This window comes from Mchenga conophoros, linkage group LG9 (genome assembly GCF_057382185.1).
Source record: "Mchenga conophoros isolate Kocher_MC1m ecotype Shallow Benthic linkage group LG9, M_conophoros_male_GT1.1, whole genome shotgun sequence".
Taxonomy (NCBI): domain Eukaryota; kingdom Metazoa; phylum Chordata; class Actinopteri; order Cichliformes; family Cichlidae; genus Mchenga; species Mchenga conophoros.
The window spans coordinates 31586662-31608978 of NC_140534.1; the positions used below are offsets into that span (position 1 = coordinate 31586662).

Here is a 22317-nt window from a genome sequence, read left to right on the forward strand (position 1 = left end):
GCCTACAAATGAAGAGTGATCCTGGGAGAGCTGGGACACATGCTGGTGACCTCAACAACTGCAAGACACACTTGTCCCTGATTCTCAGCCACTTCTGCCATTGATCTCAAGATACAGTAGTCTGAACCAGAGTGTGATCCACACTCCACCAACAAAATGAGAAGAAGGTGCAAAAGGCGCACCACCAGGATTGGAACAGCAGCCCCATGCACCAGGTGTAGAAAGTGTACAAAAACCACTCTACTGTGGTTAGCACATCATGCTGCTAATGAGCATACACACAGAAGCACACACTGGAATATAAATTTTGATCATTTTAGTGGTCATTTCAATGGTTATTTGGTCATTAAATTGCCTTTCTGGCCACTAACATACCATGTGTGATTTTCTTTTTGGGTATTCATCTCCCCCGCAAAAAATAAAATAAAGTAAAGATCAATCATTGTTACTGGTACTGGTACTGATTATAATCATGACCTATAGGGCCTGGCACGGTGTAGCTCTAACTTACATCAGTTATCTTCTTCTTCCTTATCGCCCCAGCAGGTCCCTGAGGTCTCGTGATCAGGGCTTGCTGGTTGTCCAGCATACAAGTTTAAAAACAAAAGGTGACCGAGCGTTTGTATCAGTGGCTCCCAGACACTGGAACTCGCTCCCTTTGAGTTTGAGATCTGTGGACTCAGTCATTTCTTTTAAAAAGCAGTTAAAAATGTATCTGTTTATACTTGCTTTTGGTTGATTTTGTTTGAGGTTGTATGTCCATTTCTGCTTCTGTGAAGCACTTTGTGATTTTTATCTTGAAAGGTGCTATAAATTAAATTTTACTTTCCTATACTTTACAACATTACAGGTCAGTTGCAAAAACAATAAAGCTAAAACATGACAAAGATACCGACTGTAAATCATGACATGAGTCCTCATTAAGATCAAGATAACTGGTGACTTTAATGGCATAAATCCAGGATGCCTCTGATGACATGACATGAGCAGTGTTATAATTTATGAAAGTAATGAAGGATTTTATTACTAAAAACATGCAGGAGTGGTTTTTTTTTTTTAAACCTTTAGGGAAATGAAGTTGTGGCTACAAACAAATATATTTTAGCAATTACACAAGTTGTTTAAAGATGGAAGAAAGCATGTTATCTAGCATATCAAGACTATCTCTAGTCTGAAAACTGAAGGCTCTCCCTTCCATTCTACTTTAAAAATACTCTAGGAACAACAAGTAGGCCTGCAGAGCGAGAGCGAAGTGCTCTAATAGGGTGATATGGTACTACAAGGTCATTAAGATAAGATGGGGCCTGATTATTTAAGACCTTGTATGTGAGGAGCAGGATTTTGAATTCAATTCTGGATTTAACAGGAAGCCAAAACAGGAGAAATATGCTCTCTCTTTCTAGTCCCTGTCTGTACTCTTGCTGCAGCATTTTGGATTAACTGAAGGCTTTTTAGGGGGTTTTAAGGACATCCTGATACTAAGTCCAGCCCGGAAGAAATAAATGCGTGAACTAGTTTTTCAGCGTCACCCTGAGACAGGATATTTCTAATTTTAGAGATGTCGTGAAAATGGAAGAAAGCAGTCTTACGTATTTGTTTAATATGTACATTGAAGGACATGTCTTGGTCAAAAATTACTCCTTACAGAATCTGGTTAGATACCATATTTCTAAGATTTTCAGGACCTCAGTTTGTTCTGAATTAACAAGCAGAAAGTTAGCGGCCATCCAGGTCTTTATGTCTTTAAGACATTCCTGCAGTCTAACTAAATGGTGTGTGTTACCTGGCTTCATTGATTGATAGAGCTGGGTGTCATCAGCATAGCAGTGAAAATGTATGCTATGTCTTCTAATGATACTACCTGGGGGAAGCATGTATACATGTAGGTACACTAGTACCTACTCAGTTTTGGTCATTTTCCATTATAATTAACTACCAACTAATGTGGGTGGAGTCATTATAGCAATATGGTTGAAACTGCTGGGTTTCAAAGATGGCGGTTTTGATTTTCATGAATGAGTCGCTCTCATGACTCACAGAGTGATGCCAATGACTGGCAAAATGGCATCACGCTGCCTGTTTGTCATGGCTGCAGTCTGTCTTTGAATTTTGTAAATAAAGTCTGCACACATACTTGCTTCATCGCTGGGCAGGGATAGCTCAGTAGGTAGAGTGGTACCCCCCGTGATCGGAAGGTTGGGGGTTCGATTCCCCTCAACAGCTACCCTGAGGTACCCCTGAGCAAGGTACCGTCCCTACACACTGCTCCCCGGGCGCCCAGTGGCTGCCCACTGCTTCATGAATGAGTGAATGGGTTAAATGCAGAGAGGGATTTTCCCCACGGGGACCAATAAAGTACACTTTCTTAAGCAGGCAAAGGTTATACAAAAATCATACAGTGCGATTCTAAACACAAAATCTAAATGTGAGGATTAACGATCATTTTCCCATTACATCACTTTTATTATTGTTTATCATACAAAAATCACTAAAAGAGTTTTACTTCAACACCAAGTAACATCAACAACAATGAATACTCAGAGAGGTTCATTATGTGCATCATTACAGTGTTAGAGGTACAATTTTACACTTAGTGGTCATCCTTACTCTCACTATCGTCTCTTCTTCATCTGAAATTTATATGCAAAATATTAGTAATAATAATAAGGAAAAAATTTTAAAACAACAGATTACACGTGGAAATATGAAAGAGCTTTAGTTGTTCACCTGCTAAATGAGAGCTTGAACTCTTTAGTTAATCCTCTTCTGTCCGCGTCCTGACCTTGTCTCGTGTACATCATGTGTATGTGTAAGCATGCTGCAAAAAAAACCTTCTGCACTCTACGTCATCCTGCAATATATCAATACAGACAGTAACACTAAATGAAGCTCTTAACTCTCAAAATACGGAGCGCCGACTCAGTTATGAGCACATTCGCATTATGTATATAACAAAACAGCTTTATCTAATACTTTAAATAAGAATCAAATAATACCCCCCCCCCCCCCCTACTCTAACAACCACCATACATCAAACACTTCTGATCTAAGGTTTACAGTAGTTTGATAGATCTAGATTCTAACTAGTCAGTGCTCCAAACAATCAGTCACATTTAGCTCTGAAAGAACAAGTTCATTCTCGAGATCCTCAAAGCATGTTTCAGGTCTCGTAAAATCCCTTAATAAAGTGTAATGACCCCAAAATCCTATTTAGGGTGTCAGATAATGTGTCAGGACAAATTAGCTATGTCAAAGGAGCTACAGTTTAACAAACTGCTGTTGATATATTTACTGTGGTATTTAGGATCTAATGCATAGCCCACAAAGCAGTCTACCTGCCATGCAGAGCGTGCACAAGTCATTGTTAGTCAAATGGCTGTGAAATTTGCATATTATTTTTAATCACATCAGAACTAGAGAAAAGTTTGAAACCAAGCAATTCATATACACCTTTCCTGTTTTTTTGATAATTGGAGAGTCATGTAAATTTAAATATTTTGTGACGCAATTAAAAAGTCACACCAATAACCACCTTATTGAACACACACTGAACTTTTCAGGCAAAACTGCCTGGCGGTTTTATCAGGTGTTGTCTGCGTTCCATCGCTGATCCCTCATCAGTGACACAGAGCCTCAACCTGCACGTCACTAAGTTGGTGCTTGGCACACTCTTGTTGGAGGAGGGCGCTTTTTCACCCCTCACTCTCTCGTTCTAACGCAGCTGTGGGTTGAAAGGGCAGAGCACGTTGTACACCCTTGTTGTCTTCCTCAGCGTCTTAACGCAGGGATCTTTCTTAACCTTTGCGGTTTTTTCTGTGTGCTCTGGAATCTTCTTGTGATGAGCAGCAGGACCCCAAATGACATGACTCGGGCCCTTGACCGCTGTCTGGGCTGTCGGCTGTGCCTGGACTGGTCCCTGCTTCCCGCTCTCTGAAGATTTCTGATCAGCACCCAGTTTCAGTCTGGAGCTTCCACCCTTGGGATGATTTCTCCCAGCAATACTCTGGATACTGCACCTGTATTTCCTTACTTGAAGGAAAAACTTCTAACCGTTTTGAAAATATATCAATCATCATCAATCAGCATTCCACTTTCTGTTCAGTGAACTTGTAGGTTATCAACAACTTATCTAATAGCACCTGTAGGGGTTTAATACCTGTACATTAACTGTTAGTCACACAAATCATAGAAAAATCACTGAAAATTGTAGAAAACTGTAGAAAAATCACCAGATAGTTATAGAGTAAACCTGAAATCCCTCCTTTTGATACATTGTCCTTCCCATGTGGCAATTTACCATAATTTCTCATGGTTAGCGCTGGCCAACTGTGGGGAAGAAGGACCCAAATGCTGGACTCTTTGATGAGTGCATTTTATATACAGTGGAGCAAATACCAAGAACACAAATCCCTGTGAGCTCACTAGACTCCCATGTCATGTCTTCACCCAAACGTTCGTGCTCTCTGCTCTCGTCTTCCCAAACTCCCTGTGTGTTCTTTCCTTTTTCGTCCACGCTCCTCCTACAGGGAAACACTAACTCCCGCGGGCATACATGACCAGCATGACACTACACTTAGACACACACTAACTATGGAGTGTAACTCAACGATCCAGCGTCGAGGAGCTCTAAGCTACACTCCTATGTTACTCCCCTGACAAGTCAGATCAGCTGCAGGTGTGTAAGGTCCTTAGTTGTGGCCAAAAAACAAAACAAAAGCAAAAACAAAGAAACCCTGGTGTATTGGCTCCATTTTTTGATAAATAATTGTATATATTTACACAATGTGTGCATAAGTTTTCAAAATACACAATTTATATTTGCATGGCTGTAGGTGGCTGTAGGTTTGCATGTGAGTGGCTGTAGTTCAGGTGGTAGAGCAGGTCATCTACTGATCGGAAGGTTGGTGGTTCGATTCCTGGCTTTCCCCAGTCTGCATGCCAAATATCCTTGTGTGTGAATGTTACTTAGAAAGCAACTAGAACAATGTGCTTGTGCGAATGGGTGTGAATGGGTGAATGCACAAGTTGTGTAAAGCGCTTTGAGTGCTCAGAAGAGTAGAAAAGCACTATATAAGAACCAGTCCATTTACCATTTCAAATTATAAAATAATTTATTTAACATGTCTGTGGTTTTTACAGTAAAAAAATACTACTAGGGTAGTCTTTTGTATGATTTCAGGAATCTTGTGTTAATACAGTGTGTCAATGAAAAAACAAATAAATTCAGACACGTGAGGTTGAGCTACAAACAATGATACAAAGCAAGGCAGGAAAAAACAACCTTTCTGATCTTCTAAATTGGTACACTCCTGTAAGATCACTGAGGTCTGTGGATGCTCTCAGCTGTCCCGAGGTCCAGGTTAAAGACAGAGGAGACCGGGCCTTTGCTGTGACTGCTCTTAAATTGTGGAACAAACTGTCACACGAAGACCTCTCCAACATTGGACACTTTCAAAACCCGTCTAAAAAATCCACTTATATTCCTTGGCTTTTAAATCAGGATGAGTTTGTACTACTTTTATCTTACTTCTTACTCAAATCTTCTAATTTTATGATTCTTTCATGTCTTCTTATGTTTTATCTCTTTTATCTCTTTTATCTCTTTTTATGATCTTAAATGTCCATCACCTTGGTCAACAGTTGCTGTTTTCCATGTGCTATATAAATAAATTTGACTTGACTGGACTTGACTATATATTCAGGAGTGTTGCAATGCTATGGAGGAACTGCAGTATTTGCAGGAGTTAATAATGCCAGCTAACATTAAACTTCTGATTCAAACTTTTTCATTTAAACTGAGAGAAAAATAGAGAACAAAGGCAAATGAGATTCTCGAGAAGACTGGCCAAAGAGCATGTTTCCCAGATATTGTTTTAGAAAGAAAGTTTCGGATAACAAATGGAGTTTAAGCTGTGCAAAATGTTTATTCTGTAAACTGAATGGAGGAAAACCCAGCCAACAACAGATGGCAGACCTGCCAGAGGAAAGAGTGGTTCCAGATCTGCAACCTTTCAGAAACGTTGGTCTAGATTATTTTGGTCCACTTGTTGTGAAAAGAGGGCGCAGTATTGTAAAACGGTATGTAGTAGCGTTCACTTGCATAACAAGCAGAGCCGTGCACCTCGAAGGGGATTACTTTTTAGATACTGACTCATGCATTAATGCACCATCAGAAAAGCTATCACAGGACACAAATGACCTCCAAGCATTAACACCGAACCACTTCCTCGTCATGAAGTGAAAACCAGCTCTTAAGGGCCCCTGAATGATTTTCTCCATCTGGAAAGAACAGGCCTGTTGCAACCTGTAATATGTCCTTTTTCTTGGCATCCTTGCAAATGTCTGTTTTTCTTGTTCCTCCTCCTCGTCTAGCTCTAACCTGCTTGAAAACCTCAGTGTCTTCATCATAATGCATCCATCCTATTTCTATTTTTCTATTTCTCTTCAGAGCATTTCTTTTATGGGTTGTTTGGAAATGTTCTTTTTGCCGTGTGCTACTGCCATCCTCTTCAGATAATTTTCTTTTGGACAGTTTGGATTTCAGCCATTCAAAAAGCGCTGACTTGCGGCTGCTGCCCCTCCGTCTGTAAAATCCAAATACTGCTAGACAATCACCGTATGATGGCAAATTGTTAGGGTCCCTGGGTCGTTGACCCAGTGTTTTGTGTTTTTGGTTCTTTGATTTTGTTATTTCATTATTTTCTAGCTTTGCTTTATGGGTTTTAGGATCATTCTTAGTTTAGGTTCTCTGGGTGGGGTTTGGTTAGAGTTTTAGTGTTCTGGTTTTCTGTCTGTGTTCCATAGTTGCTGTCTCCCCTGTCTGCTGTATCCCCACATCCAGTCAGTGTCTGTGTCTACCCTAGTCCCACGTCTTTGTTCCCTTTGTTATAGTGCCTGCCTGTGAGTCTGTGTTATGTTTCCTGTTTTACTTTGAAAGTCCATGTCTGATGTTAATGTGTCTGGTTTTGCTTCCCCTTGGCTCGTTAGGCCTGATTTGCCCCAGCTGTGTTTCCCTCCTGTTACCCATTCCCTGATTGCTCCCTTTGTGTATTTAAGCCCCGTGTTTCTTTGTGTCTGTGTCGTGATCTGCTCTCATTTATGCTGTGTGTTCCGTTTGCCTGGTCATGTAAGTTTATTTGGATTTCTGTTACTTTTTGCTAGTGATGGCCAAATGAAGCTTTCCGAAGCACTGAAGCTTGTATTGAAAAACGGTTCATTACTCGAAGCTTTTCAACACAGTCCTCTCCGGTGACATCTGGTGGTGAAAATTTTGAAGAGCAGCTTGAATCTGCAAAATAAAATGGACTGCTCAATTATCACTGCTCACTCAAGAGTGGAGTTCTCTCTGATATTGGGCCACCGTTCCGTTGCTTTGAACATGTAATTGGTTTTGTTTTCTCGATTGGGGGGCTGAAAAAAATGTAATGCGTATCTGCGTAATACATTTTGATCAATAAACTTTCCCTATTTAAACATGCACTATGGTGTGGCCTTTCTTTGCTCATAACTCCTTGATGTTGGTAAATACAATAAGTGAGCAATATATATAATATACATATGATAATGCACAGCACATTATGGAGTATGCCCCTGCTGTGAAGTCCTGCCTCCATCTACTTGTCGTTTAATCACTGGACAGCTGGACAGGTTCATACAAAATATTAGATTAGGCCAATTCCTATACATATTTTTGACCTAGGGGTGGGATTGATTGTGAACTGGAAAGGGAAAATGCTTAGGAAGCTGAGTACGGCTGCATCGTCACTGATTTGTAGAATCATTTTGATTCGATACAGGATCCGATTCAATTTGATTGGAATCTGGAAAGTTTTGCCTCAGTCAGAAATATTACAAGTCTGATCATTTAACAGTATATATCCATAATTTCGTATCTATTAAAAGAAAGCTGACACATGTGAGACTTAATTAGAGATGTAAACAGAGAGTTATGAAACCTGCAGCTGCAGAAGCCAGCGGGAAAAAAAGAGGCAAACACAGCGCGCGGACCCAACGACACACCAAAATCTGACTCTGACGCGTCGGGTCCGCGCTCTGTGTTCACGTTTGTATGCAGAATCCGTAAACCTGCTCCCAGTTACTGTTTTAGCTGTATGGTGTTTGACGACATGTTGTGAGGTTTAACCTGAGATGCTGGCGTTTCAGGCATAATAACGTTAATTTACAAATCGACACGGGATTTTAATGAATCAATATCACTTTATTCAATTTAGCATGGATTGTAATCAGAAAAGCGATAATCAAAACCCACCCCTAATCAAGAACTTGCAAAGTAAAAACATGATCTATGTAAGGTAGCCCTTTTGTTATTTACATTTAAAAAGAGGATTAGTGTTACTGTGCGCTGGCTGAGTCTGTTTCTTTTCTTAGAAATAGTTTCTCCTGCCCTGGAGAAAATCCACTTGCATGGAACAGAAGAGGCTGTGGAGTGCAGGAACCACACTGCAAGCTGGTAGATATGCAGGTATTCCTGGGTCCTGCAGACTATCACCTAAAAACAATAAACAAAATGATTTTCTAAACTGTGTAGCAATGTAATGTACGTATAGTGTCAAATACATTTTTGTAGTCTTCATCAGCTTTAATTCACATGGAAGTGTTCCTAAAGTCATATGCTGTAATGATATTTACATTATGAAAACATGATTTTGGACATTTCAAGTTTTTCACTTCGGCAGATAAAATGAATTGAGCAAAATCAACTCAAAATATTCCCACACGCCAGAATGTCCTCTCTTCCTCGCTGGCTCCATATCTGTCAGTGGAATGATCACCTCGTCGCTATCTGTCACCATCAACACACTCCACGAATCCCGTGGATGATTCACTTCCTTATATCCGTTTGAATCAGGTACCGAAGCAGTTACGTGCGTAATGAAGCTTCGGACGTCACTGGTCACGTGACTTTTGCCAAACGAAGCAAGCCTCGACACAGTGCTTCTGAACCAGTGTGTTGTTTTTTTCGACACACGCTCCGGAGCGTCAGCTTCAAGCGGGCCATCACTACTTTTTGCCATCCAGCAATAAAAGCTGAGTTTTGAGCCATTTTCTGCCTCCGAGTGTCTGCACTTTGGGTCCTTCTACTTCCACTCCTACCTGCACACAGCCTTAACCTGACAGAAGATCACGACCAGAACATGGACCCCGCAGACTCTTTAGCTTTTGGATTAAACGCTGAGATGGAGCGGATGATTAAGCTCCTTGACCGCATTGCTCAGGCCAATGATTTGAGGACCATGGCAGTTGGGCTAAGCGCTGTAGATGCCATCATTCGGAGCAACCCTTGGCTTACTCAGCTTTCTATGGACACTGTGCTGGGCAGCTCCATAGCTGCCTGGAGGGAGCAAGTCAGGGCTGGCGAGCTTGCTCTCTCTACCTCCACCTCCACTTTTTTACCGCCGCTCCAGGACAACACACACTCACCACCTGCCTCGTCGCTACCTCAGACTGCCTCTCCTTCCTCACACCAGCCGGGACCTTGTTCGCCTGCCCATTCGCCTGCCTTTTTCCTGGTGGCCATGTTGTCGGAGGATGAGGAGGAGATCTCCGTTTCTCCGCCAGTTTCAGTTCCCTCCTTCAGAAGGAAACGACGCCACCGTCGCTCCTCTCCTCAATCTTCTGGTCAGCCACCTGTCTCCGCTGGAGGGTCCGAGGGGCCCGTTCAGCCTCTTGCCTCGTCAGCTGGGGGTCCGGGAGGACCCAGCCAGCACGTTCCAGTGTCTGCTGATGGTTCTGGCGAGGCCGTTCAGCCACCACCGGCTCCTCCGCCTGGTCCGGCCTCCGAGTCTGCAGCTCCGCCTGGTCCGGTCAAAATGCACGGACAATTCTGCATTCCCATATACAGTGGAAAAATGTTCCACGGGCTTCTCCACATTTAAAACATGTATCTGGAATTCTGTTATTATATTTATTCAATTTCACCGGTGTTACATACAGTGGGGCAAAAAAGTATTTAGTCAGCCACCGATTGTGCAAATTCCCCCACTTAAAATGATGACAGAGGTCAGTAATTTGCACCAGAGGTACACTTCAACTGTGAGAGACAGAATGTGAAAAAAAATCCATGAATTCACATGGTAGGATTTGTAAAGAATTTATTCATAAATCAGGGTGGCAAATAAGTATTTGGTCACCTCAAACATGGAAAAGTCCGTGTTGCTCGGCGACAGCCCCAAAACATCACTGCTCTCGAGAAGATCTGCATGGAGGAATGGGCCAAAATACCAGCTACTGTGTGTGCAAACCTGGTAAAGACCTATAGTAAACGTTTGACCTCTGTTATTGCCAACAAAGGTTATGTTACAAAGTATTGAGTTGTATTTTTGTTATTGACCAAATACTTATTTTCCACCCTGATTTACGAATAAATTCTTTACAAATCCTACCATGTGGATTCATGGATTTTTTTTTTATTTATTTATTTTTTTTCACATTCTGTCTCTCACAGTTGACGTGTACCTCTGGTGCAAATTACTGACCTCTGTCATCATTTTAAGTGGGGGAACTTGCACAATCGGTGGCTGACTAAATACTTTTTTGCCCCACTGTATATACACAAAAGAAAAGTATTGTACCATGTTGAGAATTTACCGATTTGAGAGAGCAACCCTTCCCACACCCCAGCCTGTGTAAGAACATACAGGCATCCCTTAACCCCAAAACTACTTCCGCCCTCTTCTTGGAACATGTCCACCCTAAACCGAGGAACTATTCACCTGCATTTAGCAACAGTTGTTAAAGTAATTACAATTGATTAAAAGAATTTAACTAAAGAAAAAAAAAGATAATAACAATAGAAATAAATCCACCTTGTCAAGTTTTTACTCTCACACATTTGACACAATAAGTGAAATTACTAGTAACTCTTATTAAGAGAACAAAACAACCAATGTCTAACCCAGCATTGTATAACAACCCTTTGGCAATATAATAAATTGTTCTGTCCATTATGGTTCATAAATACACTTAGTGTATTTACGAGTTAGTGATCTACCATCATATACCTTATCAAACATCTTGTACTTGATTGAGGCTCTTAATGTAGGCGTCCACGTCCGCTGGTGTATCGAATACATGCGTACGTTCCTCGTTGGTCAAAAGCAGCCTCGCTGGATAAATGATCCGATGTTTCCACGATCCAATCTCCCGCAGCTTCTTCCTCATACCATCATACTGACGCTGCTGTCTATATGTCTCTGCAGGCAGGTCCGGCAGGAAGGCTATCTTATTGTCCTTATACGTCAGTTCTTTTGTCGTCCTAGCGGCTTTCATGATGCCTTCTCGATCTCTGTAACTTAAGCACTTAATTATAAAAGTTCTCGATCGGTTTGCAATGGAGCTTTGCCTTGTGATTATCCTGTGCGCTCTCTCCAGGACAGGAGGGGGAATTTTCAAAATGTCCGATATAAACTTCTCCATGAAAGTACGTGGATCTGTACCTTCTTCTTTCTCAGGGATGCCGAGGATTCAGATGTTATTACGCCGACTTCTTCCTTCCAAATCCTCCACCTTTTTAGATAGAAATTTGGCCTGTCTTTCAAGGCATTCCATATCATTTTTCAATAAGGTGATTTCGTCCTCCGCGTTGGAGGTTCTTTTTTCAGCCTCGTCAATTCGCCCTCCACATTTTTGTATATCAGCTTGAACAGCTCCTATTGCTGACATAATACCACCCATTTCAGTATGGAACTCTTGCTTGAACAATCGAATAGCGTTTAAAAGGTCCAAGGTAGAAGGCATTTCTGGGTTTGCAGGTTGCTTTTCTTGCTCGTGTTCATGCATAGCGTCCATCTGCCCTTCCTCCACCCCGCTTTCGTCTTGTGCCTCAGACGTAGTTTTTTGTTTGTCCTTGTTCAGTTTTTTAGGCATGTTAGCGTTCTCATATGTTCCCAAACGAACTATGTCAAAACGTAAGTTCTATTTTGGATTTACAGAGTATTTAACGAAAAAGACAACTGAGCTCGCGAAGCACGGGTCTCCTCACTTTGCCGCCATTACCGGAAATCAGGTTTTGAATATTTTATTTTTCTTACATTTCAGGTTCTTACATTTCAGATTTTTAATAAGTTGCAGGAACCCTGTTCAGTGTGAGTGGAGAACAGCCAAGTCTCCTCCTCTGATGAACCTCCATCTGTGCCACTGAAAACAGTTCATCTGACTGTGACTGTAAACATGTTTCCATTTGTCACGTCAGTCTTTACTCTGAAAAACAGGAAGCGAAATCACAGCTCAAACTATTTCTTTGTTTAACATTTTAAATGTTTATTTAACATTTTCAAGACTTCACGTTCAAAATACATTCAATAAAAACTTGATAAGGTAAGATTATTTATATAGCACAATTCAACAACAAGGTGATTCAAAGTGCTTTACAGAGACATTACAAAAATAAAATAAAATGAAAAGCATGATTTAAAATGGATTAAAAAAAACAGTAGATAAAATCAGAACAGTAGATAAAATCAGTAGTTAAAATGTAAGTTTTGAAATTTAAGCTTAAAAGTGTGGATTTGGTGTTTTATTCAAATGCAGCTGAGAACAGGTGAATCTTCAACCTGGATTTAAATAAACTCAGTGTTTCAGCTGATGTGAGGCTTAAAATGGAACTAGGGAACCATTTTCATTCATAGTTGCCTCATCAGATCTTTACAGGAGATTCCATCTGAACTCTGTGGAGCCTGATCTCAGGAGTTTTGAGTCTGACCCTGAAAGCAGAAGAGGATCTTTCTGTCTCTGCAGATTCACTGTGATGGGAGCGATTTCAGCCCTGAGTGATCAAGGTGATGTTTGCACAGAGCAGATAATTTAGTGAATGTTTTGGGACATTGGTAACAGTGAAACAGTTTTTTAGTAACGTGGGATCGTTTGTGTGTGGTGTATGAACTGAGATTCCTGAAGCTCTTGTCACACTCGTCACAGCTGTAGTTTCCTTCCATGTGTGTACGTTCATGCTTGTTACAATGACATGAGCGTGAAAAGCTTTTGTCACAGTGCCTGCACTTGTATGGTTTCTCTCCTGTGTGGACACGTTTGTGTTCTTTAAGGTTGACTGCAGTGGTGAAAGATGACCCACACTGATCACAGAGGTGCTCTTTAACCCCACTGTGAATCAGTTCATGGCGTTTTAATCTACTTGATGTGGTGAAACTTCTCCCACATTCTTTGCAGTGTTCCAGTTTGTCTCCAGTGTGTTTACGTTGATGTGTTTTTAGGTTTTTTCTATGGCTGAAAGTTTTTCCACAAAGGTCACAGAGGAAGTTTTTCCCACCACCACAGTAATGACAGGGTTGAGAACTGGATCCATCTGTGTCGCTCTGCTTCTAAACAAAGACACAAAGACAGTGTAAGTCAGTCCTTCAACATTTTTATCCTGAACGTCGCCTGAAATAAAGAGCATCTCTGCAGACGTCCAATTACATTTGACTGTTTCAGTTAACACACTCAGTTTAGTGGGCTGTAAAAACTACAATACTACCATCATAATACTACATTAATACTGTCCATCCATCCATTCACTTCCGCTTATCCTTTTCAGGGTCGCAGGGGGCGCTGGAGCCTATCCCAGCTGTCATAGGGCGAGAGGCGGGGTACACCCTGGACAGGTCGCCAGTCTGTCACAGGGCCAACACACAGGGACAGACAACCATTCGCACTCACTTTCACTCGCACATTCACACCTAGTGGCAATTTGGATTATCCAATTAACCTATCCCCACAAGTTGCATGTCTTTGGACGGTGGGAGGAAGCCGGAGTACCCGGGGGGAACCCACGCAAACACGGGGAGAACATGCAAACTCCACACAGAAAGACCCCGGCCTGATGGTGGAATTGAACTCAGGACCTTCTTGCTGTGCAGCAACAGTGCTAACCACCGTGCCACCGTGCTGCATTAATACTGATACTACTAATATGTTACAATAACATCTGACTTGCACTAAAGTACTACTATCCTAATATCTGCAGGGTACCAACACAGTGCAAAACTACTAATGTAACACTGCAATAATACTAATTTAATACTGCATTAATAACACTAACTGTGTAGTTATAACACTCAGCTGAATGGGACACAAGAAAAACACTACTACCCCCATGACACTGCAATTATAATATTAAATGAGTATTTTAACACTACTACTATACTAAAATACTATTACGTAACAACACAACTTTGTTAACCATAATAGAAGATTACTGAATGTTTGGTTTTGTACTTATTTTCATTTGTGTTTTATTTTATTCCATGTACTCCTAACAGAGGAATCAGGCTGTGTAAACAAAAGGCCTTTTATGTGGAAATAATAAAAATGTCATTATATACCAGGAAACTGCCTGAACATTAAATAACACCATCATATTAATTTTCAGCACTTTTAGTTTTTCATGATCCTGTAAACAAAAATCACAACTGAAATCACTTCATTACTTAAATCACGCTGCTGTTATTGTGTATATATTTATTTATATTTCTTCATACATTCTTATATAGTTCTATATTGTGTATTTTGTTGTACAGTTATTTTATTTTCAACTTTAATTTATATATTTTATCTTATTCTCCCAGTTAAATTTACCCTTCATTCTAATTTGTGTTGTACAGTTATTTCATTTTTAACCTTAATTTATATTTTATTCCTTCCTAGTTAAATTTACCCTTTTTAATTTTTCATATTTATTTCCTATCTTATTCATAGCCTTTTCCTATTTTGTTTTCTTTAGGTCACGAGCAGTTGTCCAAGCATTTCACTACATATCGTACTGTGTATGACTGTGTACGTGACAAATAAAATTTGAATTTGAATTTTTGAATTTGAAATGAAAATCTGAATAATGACTCAGAGCTGCTTTTCCATGCAGTAGAATTGCTAACATGCTAACACAGTTTAATGAGCAGAGTTGTTCCAAACAGTCAGGCTAAAATGACAACAATATAAATACCGTAATTGTCGGGCTATAAGCCGCTACTTTTTGCACAAGCTTTGAACCCTGCGGCTTTTAGTCAGGTGCGGCTTTTCTATAGATTGTCCATGATTTTTGTGATATCGTAAGACGATTTGTTTTGTTTGTTCCGCTGTTGTACGGCACTACGTTGCCTGGCGGAAGGATCGGGGTTCAAGAGTGGTATGTTGGTCACATGTCCATCCAGGCAACATAGTGCTGTACAAGTAGCGCGAAAAACAAACTTCAAAGTAGCGCTATGCGTTCAGCGGGAGTCGTGGATGACGAGCGGCGATAAACTTGCGAAAAGCAAGTTGTGCTCAACTCTACCGGTGGATTCTGACAGCGTGGAAAAGTGTGCAAACATCCACGATCACCAATGGATTTCGAAGGGCTGGACTGCTGCATGATGAAGAGGAGGACACCGCCACGGCCCTTCAGAGGGTGTTCGACTCTGACACTGACAATGACAATGAGGATTATCTTTGGTTTTGAAAGTGACAACGAAGGAAAGAAGCTGAGAGTGGATGACGAAGCCATCCTGAGCCTGTTCGTATCCGACACTGGAGAAGAGGACTTTGGTGGTTTTAGTGCGCAGGAAGATGGTGGTGAATGACTGACTTTTCTTCTTGTTAAAGCCGTGTCTCTGCACCTGAGCCTAAAAGGTAGTCTGAATCTATTTTTCTGGTGTGCTGTAGGTTATTGTTATGTACTACATTTGTTACTCATTTATGAAGCACAGCACATGTGCAAATATGTACCCATAACTTGATTTTCAAAATATTAATAAAAGGGGTGTGTCTCCAAACAGCCATCTCTTTCCTGACAATTCGCTTTGTGCATATTCTCTTACATATGATAAGTCAATATTGAAACACCTGCGGCTTTTGGTCAGGTGCGGCTAATGTATGTACAAAACAGGATTTTCCTCTGATTTTAGCTTGTGCGGCTAATATTCAGGTGCGCTTTGTAGTCCGGGAAATACGGTACATACCTCACAGTAACTGCACTTGTAGAGTCTCTTTCTGGTGTGGATCTGTTGGTGTTCTTTCAGGTAACGTGGAGCTTTAAAAGTCTTCTCACACAGGACGCATTTGTAAGGTCTCCCCTCAGTGTGGGTAAACATGTGGCGTTGTAACAATGTGTTGTTTGTAAACTGTTTGCCACACTGATCACAGCAGTACACTTTAACTCCAGTGTGGATGAGTTGGTGTCTTTTTAGAGCACTCTTCCAGGAAAAAGTCTTTCCACACAAGTCACAGCTGAACGGTCTCTCTCCAGTGTGGATGACCTGATGACGTTTTAGTTTAGCCTTCCCAGTAAAACCCATCCCACACTCGTCACAGGTGTGTTTTTTCTCTCCCTTTCTTCTGTGAGGTTTGTCGGCCTCCTGAGAGTGCTGACTTCTCGCTCCATGTTGGTCCTGCAGTGACAGAGATACAAACAGAGGCAGTGAGTGAAATGCAGTCGTGGAACAAACTCAACCTTCAAACTCCCTCCATTAACACTAGTTTTAAACCTGAAGGTGTAGTGTGGCACCAAACACCTTAAAGGTCTCTTATCCCCACCTGCTGGTAGTTCTGACACATTACATCCAACCCGGTGTTAAAAATAATTCATGACTGTTCAAACACTCTAAAATATTTTTCCTTTTTTTCTTTACTTTTACTCCCCACAGAAAAAAAGACTTTCTACTCATTGTATTTACAAAACAGATTTTTTACTTTTGGTTTGAGAAATTTGAGAGGAGTCATTTCATCACTAAGGGCATCAAACATCAAACCAATTAGAGCCTGAAAAGTAACACATGAAAGACAATCCTGATCGTGTACTAATCACCAGGGTATGAAACATAAAAAGAGATGAAAGAGGCAAAACTGTGAGTCATAGTCAGGAGTTAAAGTGAGACGTTGTTCTTCCTTCTTTTTTGCACAGCACCCGAACAAACAGGTAATTTCAAATGCAGCGTTTCTATCAACAAACATCAGCAAACACACAAACTGTTTGTGTGCAGTTTGTCTCACAGTGTGTTGCTGGCTAAAGGTCCAGCTGCTGCACATCACAGGGAGAGAAAAGAAAGAGAGCTAACTTCACTCAGAGATGGAGAAAGATAAGACACACAGGACAGGAGAGGAAGAAGAGAGGTTAGATTTAAAGGGAAGGACTGCTCAGTGGGATTTGATCAACTGGAGATTAAAGCTTACATGTAAGTCCTCATGTGTTGAAATCAGATATTGGGTCTGTACATGTGACATTATGTTTTTTCAGGTTGTGAAAGATGCTGCAAAACAATCTGAGGCAGATTAACTGTGTTATTTAAAGACTGCATGAAGATCGTCTGCAGGTTAGTGCAGGATAAACAGGTTCGTTTGCTGAACTGTGATGGATTTAAAGTAAAGAACAGTGTGTGACTGGTGCACAGTGACTGTGGTGCTCATGTCACAGTTAGATTACATCAAGTGTAGCAGAGATTCATTTAAACTGAAGCTCATGATGCTGACATTCATTCACTGAGTTCCACCTTCATACCAACAGTATAGTGTCTAATATAAAGACAGTGTACTGTCAGTGTAGAGGATGGAAATCAGCCAGGACAGCTCATGAAACATCTGCTGACATCTGGTTGAAATCAGTTGTGTACATCCACAGAGAGCAGCAGGTCAGCTGATCACAGCCTGTACTTTAAGAAAATCTACTGGAGCTCTCAACAGAAATTATTGTGAGCTGTGATTCTTTTCCCCACGCTGAGCCACTACAGCTGATTTTAGGGTTCCCACCTGCTCAATCCCACTTTAACCTCTTCCCTGCTCATGTTCCTGTTTAGAGGCAAAGTCACGCTCTACAGTGTAGGCAACAGAAAATACACATATGTTTTATTTTCCTTCATTTTCCTTCATTCGGGCTGCTGTTGTGATGCTTTGAATGTGTATTTTTGGGGTGAAGAACAAAATGTTATGTCCATTTGATTATTAAATAATTTCGATGAATAAGCCTTACACATGTGCTGTGGTGTAGTCTTTCTTTGCTTGTGACTTAATAATGTTTGTAAACATAATAGTCTAAAAAAACAACATAATATACAACACAGTCATATAACAGGTTGGGAGGATGAGAGTTTTAGACGTGACTGATTATTTGGTGAAACTGTGATATTTTCCTCACCTCCTGTGTTGAGCTCATTGTTTCCTCTGTAGTGACTCAGCTGAGTCCAGATGGCTGAAAATGTTCCTCTGCTGCTCCGTCAGACTCTCCTCCTCCTGCTGATCAGCTGGGACACAAAACAGATCTTTGTTAGGCTCCACACTGCACTGAAGAGTCAAAGTGTCTCATATGTTCATCTGACAACACAAAGTACAAATTTCACTCTGATTGCTTGTAGAAATCTTGTGAGACGTGTTGTGCTGCAAAGTGAGGAAACTCTCTCACTCACTTATACTTCAGGAGGAACTTTGTGACATTGGCTCTAATATTCTAAGCAGCCCTTTACTATGACAGGGCCAGAAAGTCCTATTTGAAGGTTTGGGAGAAGGACCATGTTAAAGGTGGATTGGGGTTTATACACTTTGTTATGATACAGGTAAGGCTGTAAGAGCCTGAGAAAATGAAAAACAACTATTTTTATAGAGCCAAAAAAAGAAAAGATTTCTAAAGGGAACATTCATTTTATTTATTGTTATTTTATTATTATTTTCCTAAAATGTGTCAAATATATATTTTCTCATCTAAATGTCCACTGAGATGTGTGCCAGGGGGCGGTAATGCTCCTTAACATTGGCTGCCAACCAGCCAATGTCACGACCACAACAACCGTGAAAATAGTTGGATTTACATTGCTGCTCAATCACAGCTGCCTGATTAATGGTTTTCATTAGCAATTTAGCAAAGTTGATGGTGGTGGTGTGTCTGTGTGAGTGAAAGACAGAGAGGGAGCGAGCGACAGATTTTCTGTTATAACCTTCATTTTATGGAGGCACAGTGTGAGCACTCGGGTCGCATCAGAGCATCGGGTGAGACCCTGCATCGTGACCTACCAACTTCTAACCCCTGCGAGTCAATCGTGCAGTTTGAAAATCGCACAGTGTATGTCCAGCTTTAGGTGTACTGTCGTCCGAGACTTGCACCGCAGTGTTGGCGTTTGTTTCCCTGTTGGCCATGCTTCTTGTTGTGGTCATCTGTTGTCTTCCGGTATTTTCTCCGTAAGCGACCTTTCCTCGACCAATGAGATAAGCGGTAATCTGACTTGTCATACTCGAATTGTCATAAGTGTGCTGTCAGCTCATTGGTCACAAAGCAGGAGAGGGGCTGGGAATTATGTTTTCAAACAAAGCGTTAATTCCATTAAAAGTTATAGACTACTTTTGATTATCACTGTATTACGGGACAAAGTGCGTCCCTTATTAGCTCAATACGGGACGTGTACTTTTGTTTCTAAATACGGGACGTTTTTATTTTTTAAGGGACGGTTGGCAACCCTAGGGGTGAGTAACTCTGCTTTTAGCATGTTAGCACCCTAGCACCACTGAAGGAACAATGGACAGTTATTGAGCATTAATATGCAAATCCCCATGAACATTGAACAACAACCACTGATTAAAGCTCACTGATCAAATGCTGTGATTGCAGCGACTCCCCAACTCTCTGTGAATAGTACTCATGGAAATTGATCAGTGATCTTTGAGTAACGAGTTTTAATCAGCGGTTTCAGTGCTTTCCTTCCTGCTTCGACTGCAGCTGTGTTTGACACAGGAAGACATTTTTACATTCTTCATGATTATACTTTATTCTTTTTGGAGGAAGTGCAGCTTTAAACCTTCACATGATTCAAGTCAACCCAACAGATCAATCTGAACGATCACAGGTGGGAAAAACTTCTGTAGATAAAATAAAACCCAACATTCAATCCACAACATGATTAAAAATATGATTTCTCCAAATCACCAAGAGCTGCACATTAACCACCACAATATATTTTATTCTCTGTGCTTTCAAATATGAACACTGTTTACTTTCATCTCTGTTTCATTAGTTTTTGTTAACATCTTCCTGTGCATCACTTTACAGCAGCCAGACTCATTAAAATGAGACTTTGTAGGAGTTCACTTCCTCTCATGTGTTCATCCACAGCAGCTGGACAATAAAGTTTATTGGCTGTGTCCCAATTCACGCTTGAAGTACGCATTTTAAGTGCGGTTACGTCACCGCCACGCGACGACAGCTGTCCCAATTCGAAGTGTACTTCAAATGCATACTCCAAATGCGCCGTCGATTTCCCCAAATATCAAGCGTGGTCCGGAGCATGCTTCGTGGTCCCATATATCCCACAATTCATAGCGCGGTGGTGAGTGTGGATAATTTTGCCGCAAAATACGGCAGAAGGGAGCGGCCGAAGAGGGGTTTTTTTTGTTTCCAAACTTTATTGAAATTATAAAGTGAACAGTCAGTCATTCCAGCTCAGTTTGTACAGTAGACATACAAGGCAAATAAGCGTAACAATATACAGTACAATGAAATAGGAAGGATGAATAAATAAAGGACAAAAAAAAAAGAAAAAAAAAAGGGGGGGGGGGGAATATGTGACAGACTTCATAACAACTTTGTACTTGAAAGTTGTGACAGCTCATTCGTTAAACATTTCTGAATGAATTTCAATCAATGATAAACCTTTTTTATTGGAAGTTAATTTAAGAGAGTTTGAGTAATATTCAATTTCAATCAAAAACAAATTAAATGATGGGGTTGAGTTTTGAAATTTACATTTATGTATGTGGAATTTCTCTAATAAGATGGAGCGGCCGAAGAGTGAACTGTCAAAAGTACTGAATATGACGTCACTTATTTATGTGCGAATGTTTAATAATTAAAGTCAGTCATATATCCACAAACACAACAAGCTGAAAGTCAGTGATATATATGTGTATGTGTATATATATATATATATATATATATATATATATAATCTGACAATACTATAATATTGGCCATATTATATTTACATTACCACAGTGAGATGGCTTTAGTCTCATGAACAACATTAGCTAATTGTTATTTACTAACTAATCTTAAATGACTGTTCAGCACAGAAATGAAGCCCAACAATCATGTTTTACAGTCCCGTGGTCTCAGCCTCAGATACTCAACTAATCAAAGTGATGTCATAACAAAAATGAATGACTAACAAAACATTTTTCTCCTTCATTTCTGTCAAAAAAAGCTGTATGTAACGTGTCTCGCGGTTAGTATCATGGTTGCTAGGCAACCTGAACAGCGCGACGAAGCGTATGCCGTCCCATTTCACAAGCCTCTCACTTCCGCACTTCTCGTACTTATAGTACGCACCGTACGTAGTGCGCGTACTTCAAGCGTGCAGACCCTGAATTGGGACACAGCCATTGTGACAAATACAGGCCATTTCACTTCCTCTCATGTGTTCATCCACAGCAGCTGGACAAACTTATTGTGACCCTGATACTGCAGCAGATCGCTCTCATCCATTTCCTGTTATCACTTCAAATAGAAATGAGGCTGTAGAGGTTTGGTGCAGGCAGAAAAACAGCTGCAGGGACAATGAAAAGACTTTTCTGCTCCAACTTCTCCCAGCATGCTGAGCTAATGATTAGCTGGTGTTTTTCTCCAAACACTCTCTCACTCTTCTCTCAACGTGTTCACAATAAACTGAACAGACACCGAGGAGAGCAGCAGAAGACCTCATTCAGGAGCTAAACTCAACATGAACTGAACTCACAGTAAAGTTAGCTCGGTGCTTACCTTTAGATGAGCCCACAAACCGAGAGAAACTCCGCGATGAAGCTGCAACTCTTTCCAAACACAGGAAACAGATCAGGGAGCAGAGACCCACGTGGTTCACGCTGATCTCAGCTACGATCCAGGAGACAAGGGTGGGCAGATCGATGCAGATATCGATCCAAACGTTGGTACTACTTTATTCTCTTTGAATGGAAAAGCAGCTCTCTGTGCAAACACCTCCTCTCATGGAACATTCTTACTTTGTTTCGCAACCCTTCTTCTTCGTCTTCCTACAAATTGTATTTGTCGTTGTCAAACAACAAAATGGTGAATTACCGCCACCAACTGGTGTGGAGTGTGAACTGGAACGTCGACCAGCAACAATTTACTTTACTTTTAAAAACTGGAATAAGGCCTGATAACTTTCACTTCTTGAGTCCTTTTGCAGTAAATCAATAAGATTCAGTTTCATTTTTATGTTACTGAGGTTTTGGATCAGTTACCTTCTCACAGTGTAATATAACATGTTCTACAGTTTCCTCTTCTCTTTTTTGAATGCTTTGAATGGAGGTTATAATCCACCATCACTGAACTAAAATGAAACTCATATGTCGTGT

General features: G+C 40.7%; 2 protein-coding genes across 4 annotated transcripts in view; one reads left to right on the forward strand and one right to left on the reverse strand.

The window, feature by feature from the left end:
• Positions 1–22317, forward strand: part of LOC146567608 (uncharacterized) — a 130843-nt gene that overhangs the window by 66349 nt on the left and 42177 nt on the right. The gene's annotated exons all lie outside the window — the stretch shown is intronic.
• LOC146567612 (uncharacterized) lies at positions 12305–21977 on the reverse strand. 3 transcript variants are annotated; one of them, XM_085287525.1, is made up of 4 exons: positions 21722–21977; positions 18119–18224; positions 15951–16379; positions 12305–13334 (listed from the first exon to the last, which is right to left on the reverse strand). In XM_085287525.1, the coding sequence occupies exons 2-4, from the start codon at positions 18134–18136 to the stop codon at positions 12759–12761; spliced, it is 1023 nt and encodes a 340-aa protein (XP_085143651.1). In that variant the 5' UTR covers positions 18137–18224; positions 21722–21977; the 3' UTR covers positions 12305–12758. The 3 variants fall into 3 exon arrangements, with proteins under 3 accessions (XP_085143651.1, XP_085143649.1, XP_085143650.1); XM_085287523.1 differs by having other exon boundaries at positions 12305–13337; XM_085287524.1 differs by lacking the exon at positions 21722–21977 and having other exon boundaries at positions 12305–13337; positions 18119–18237.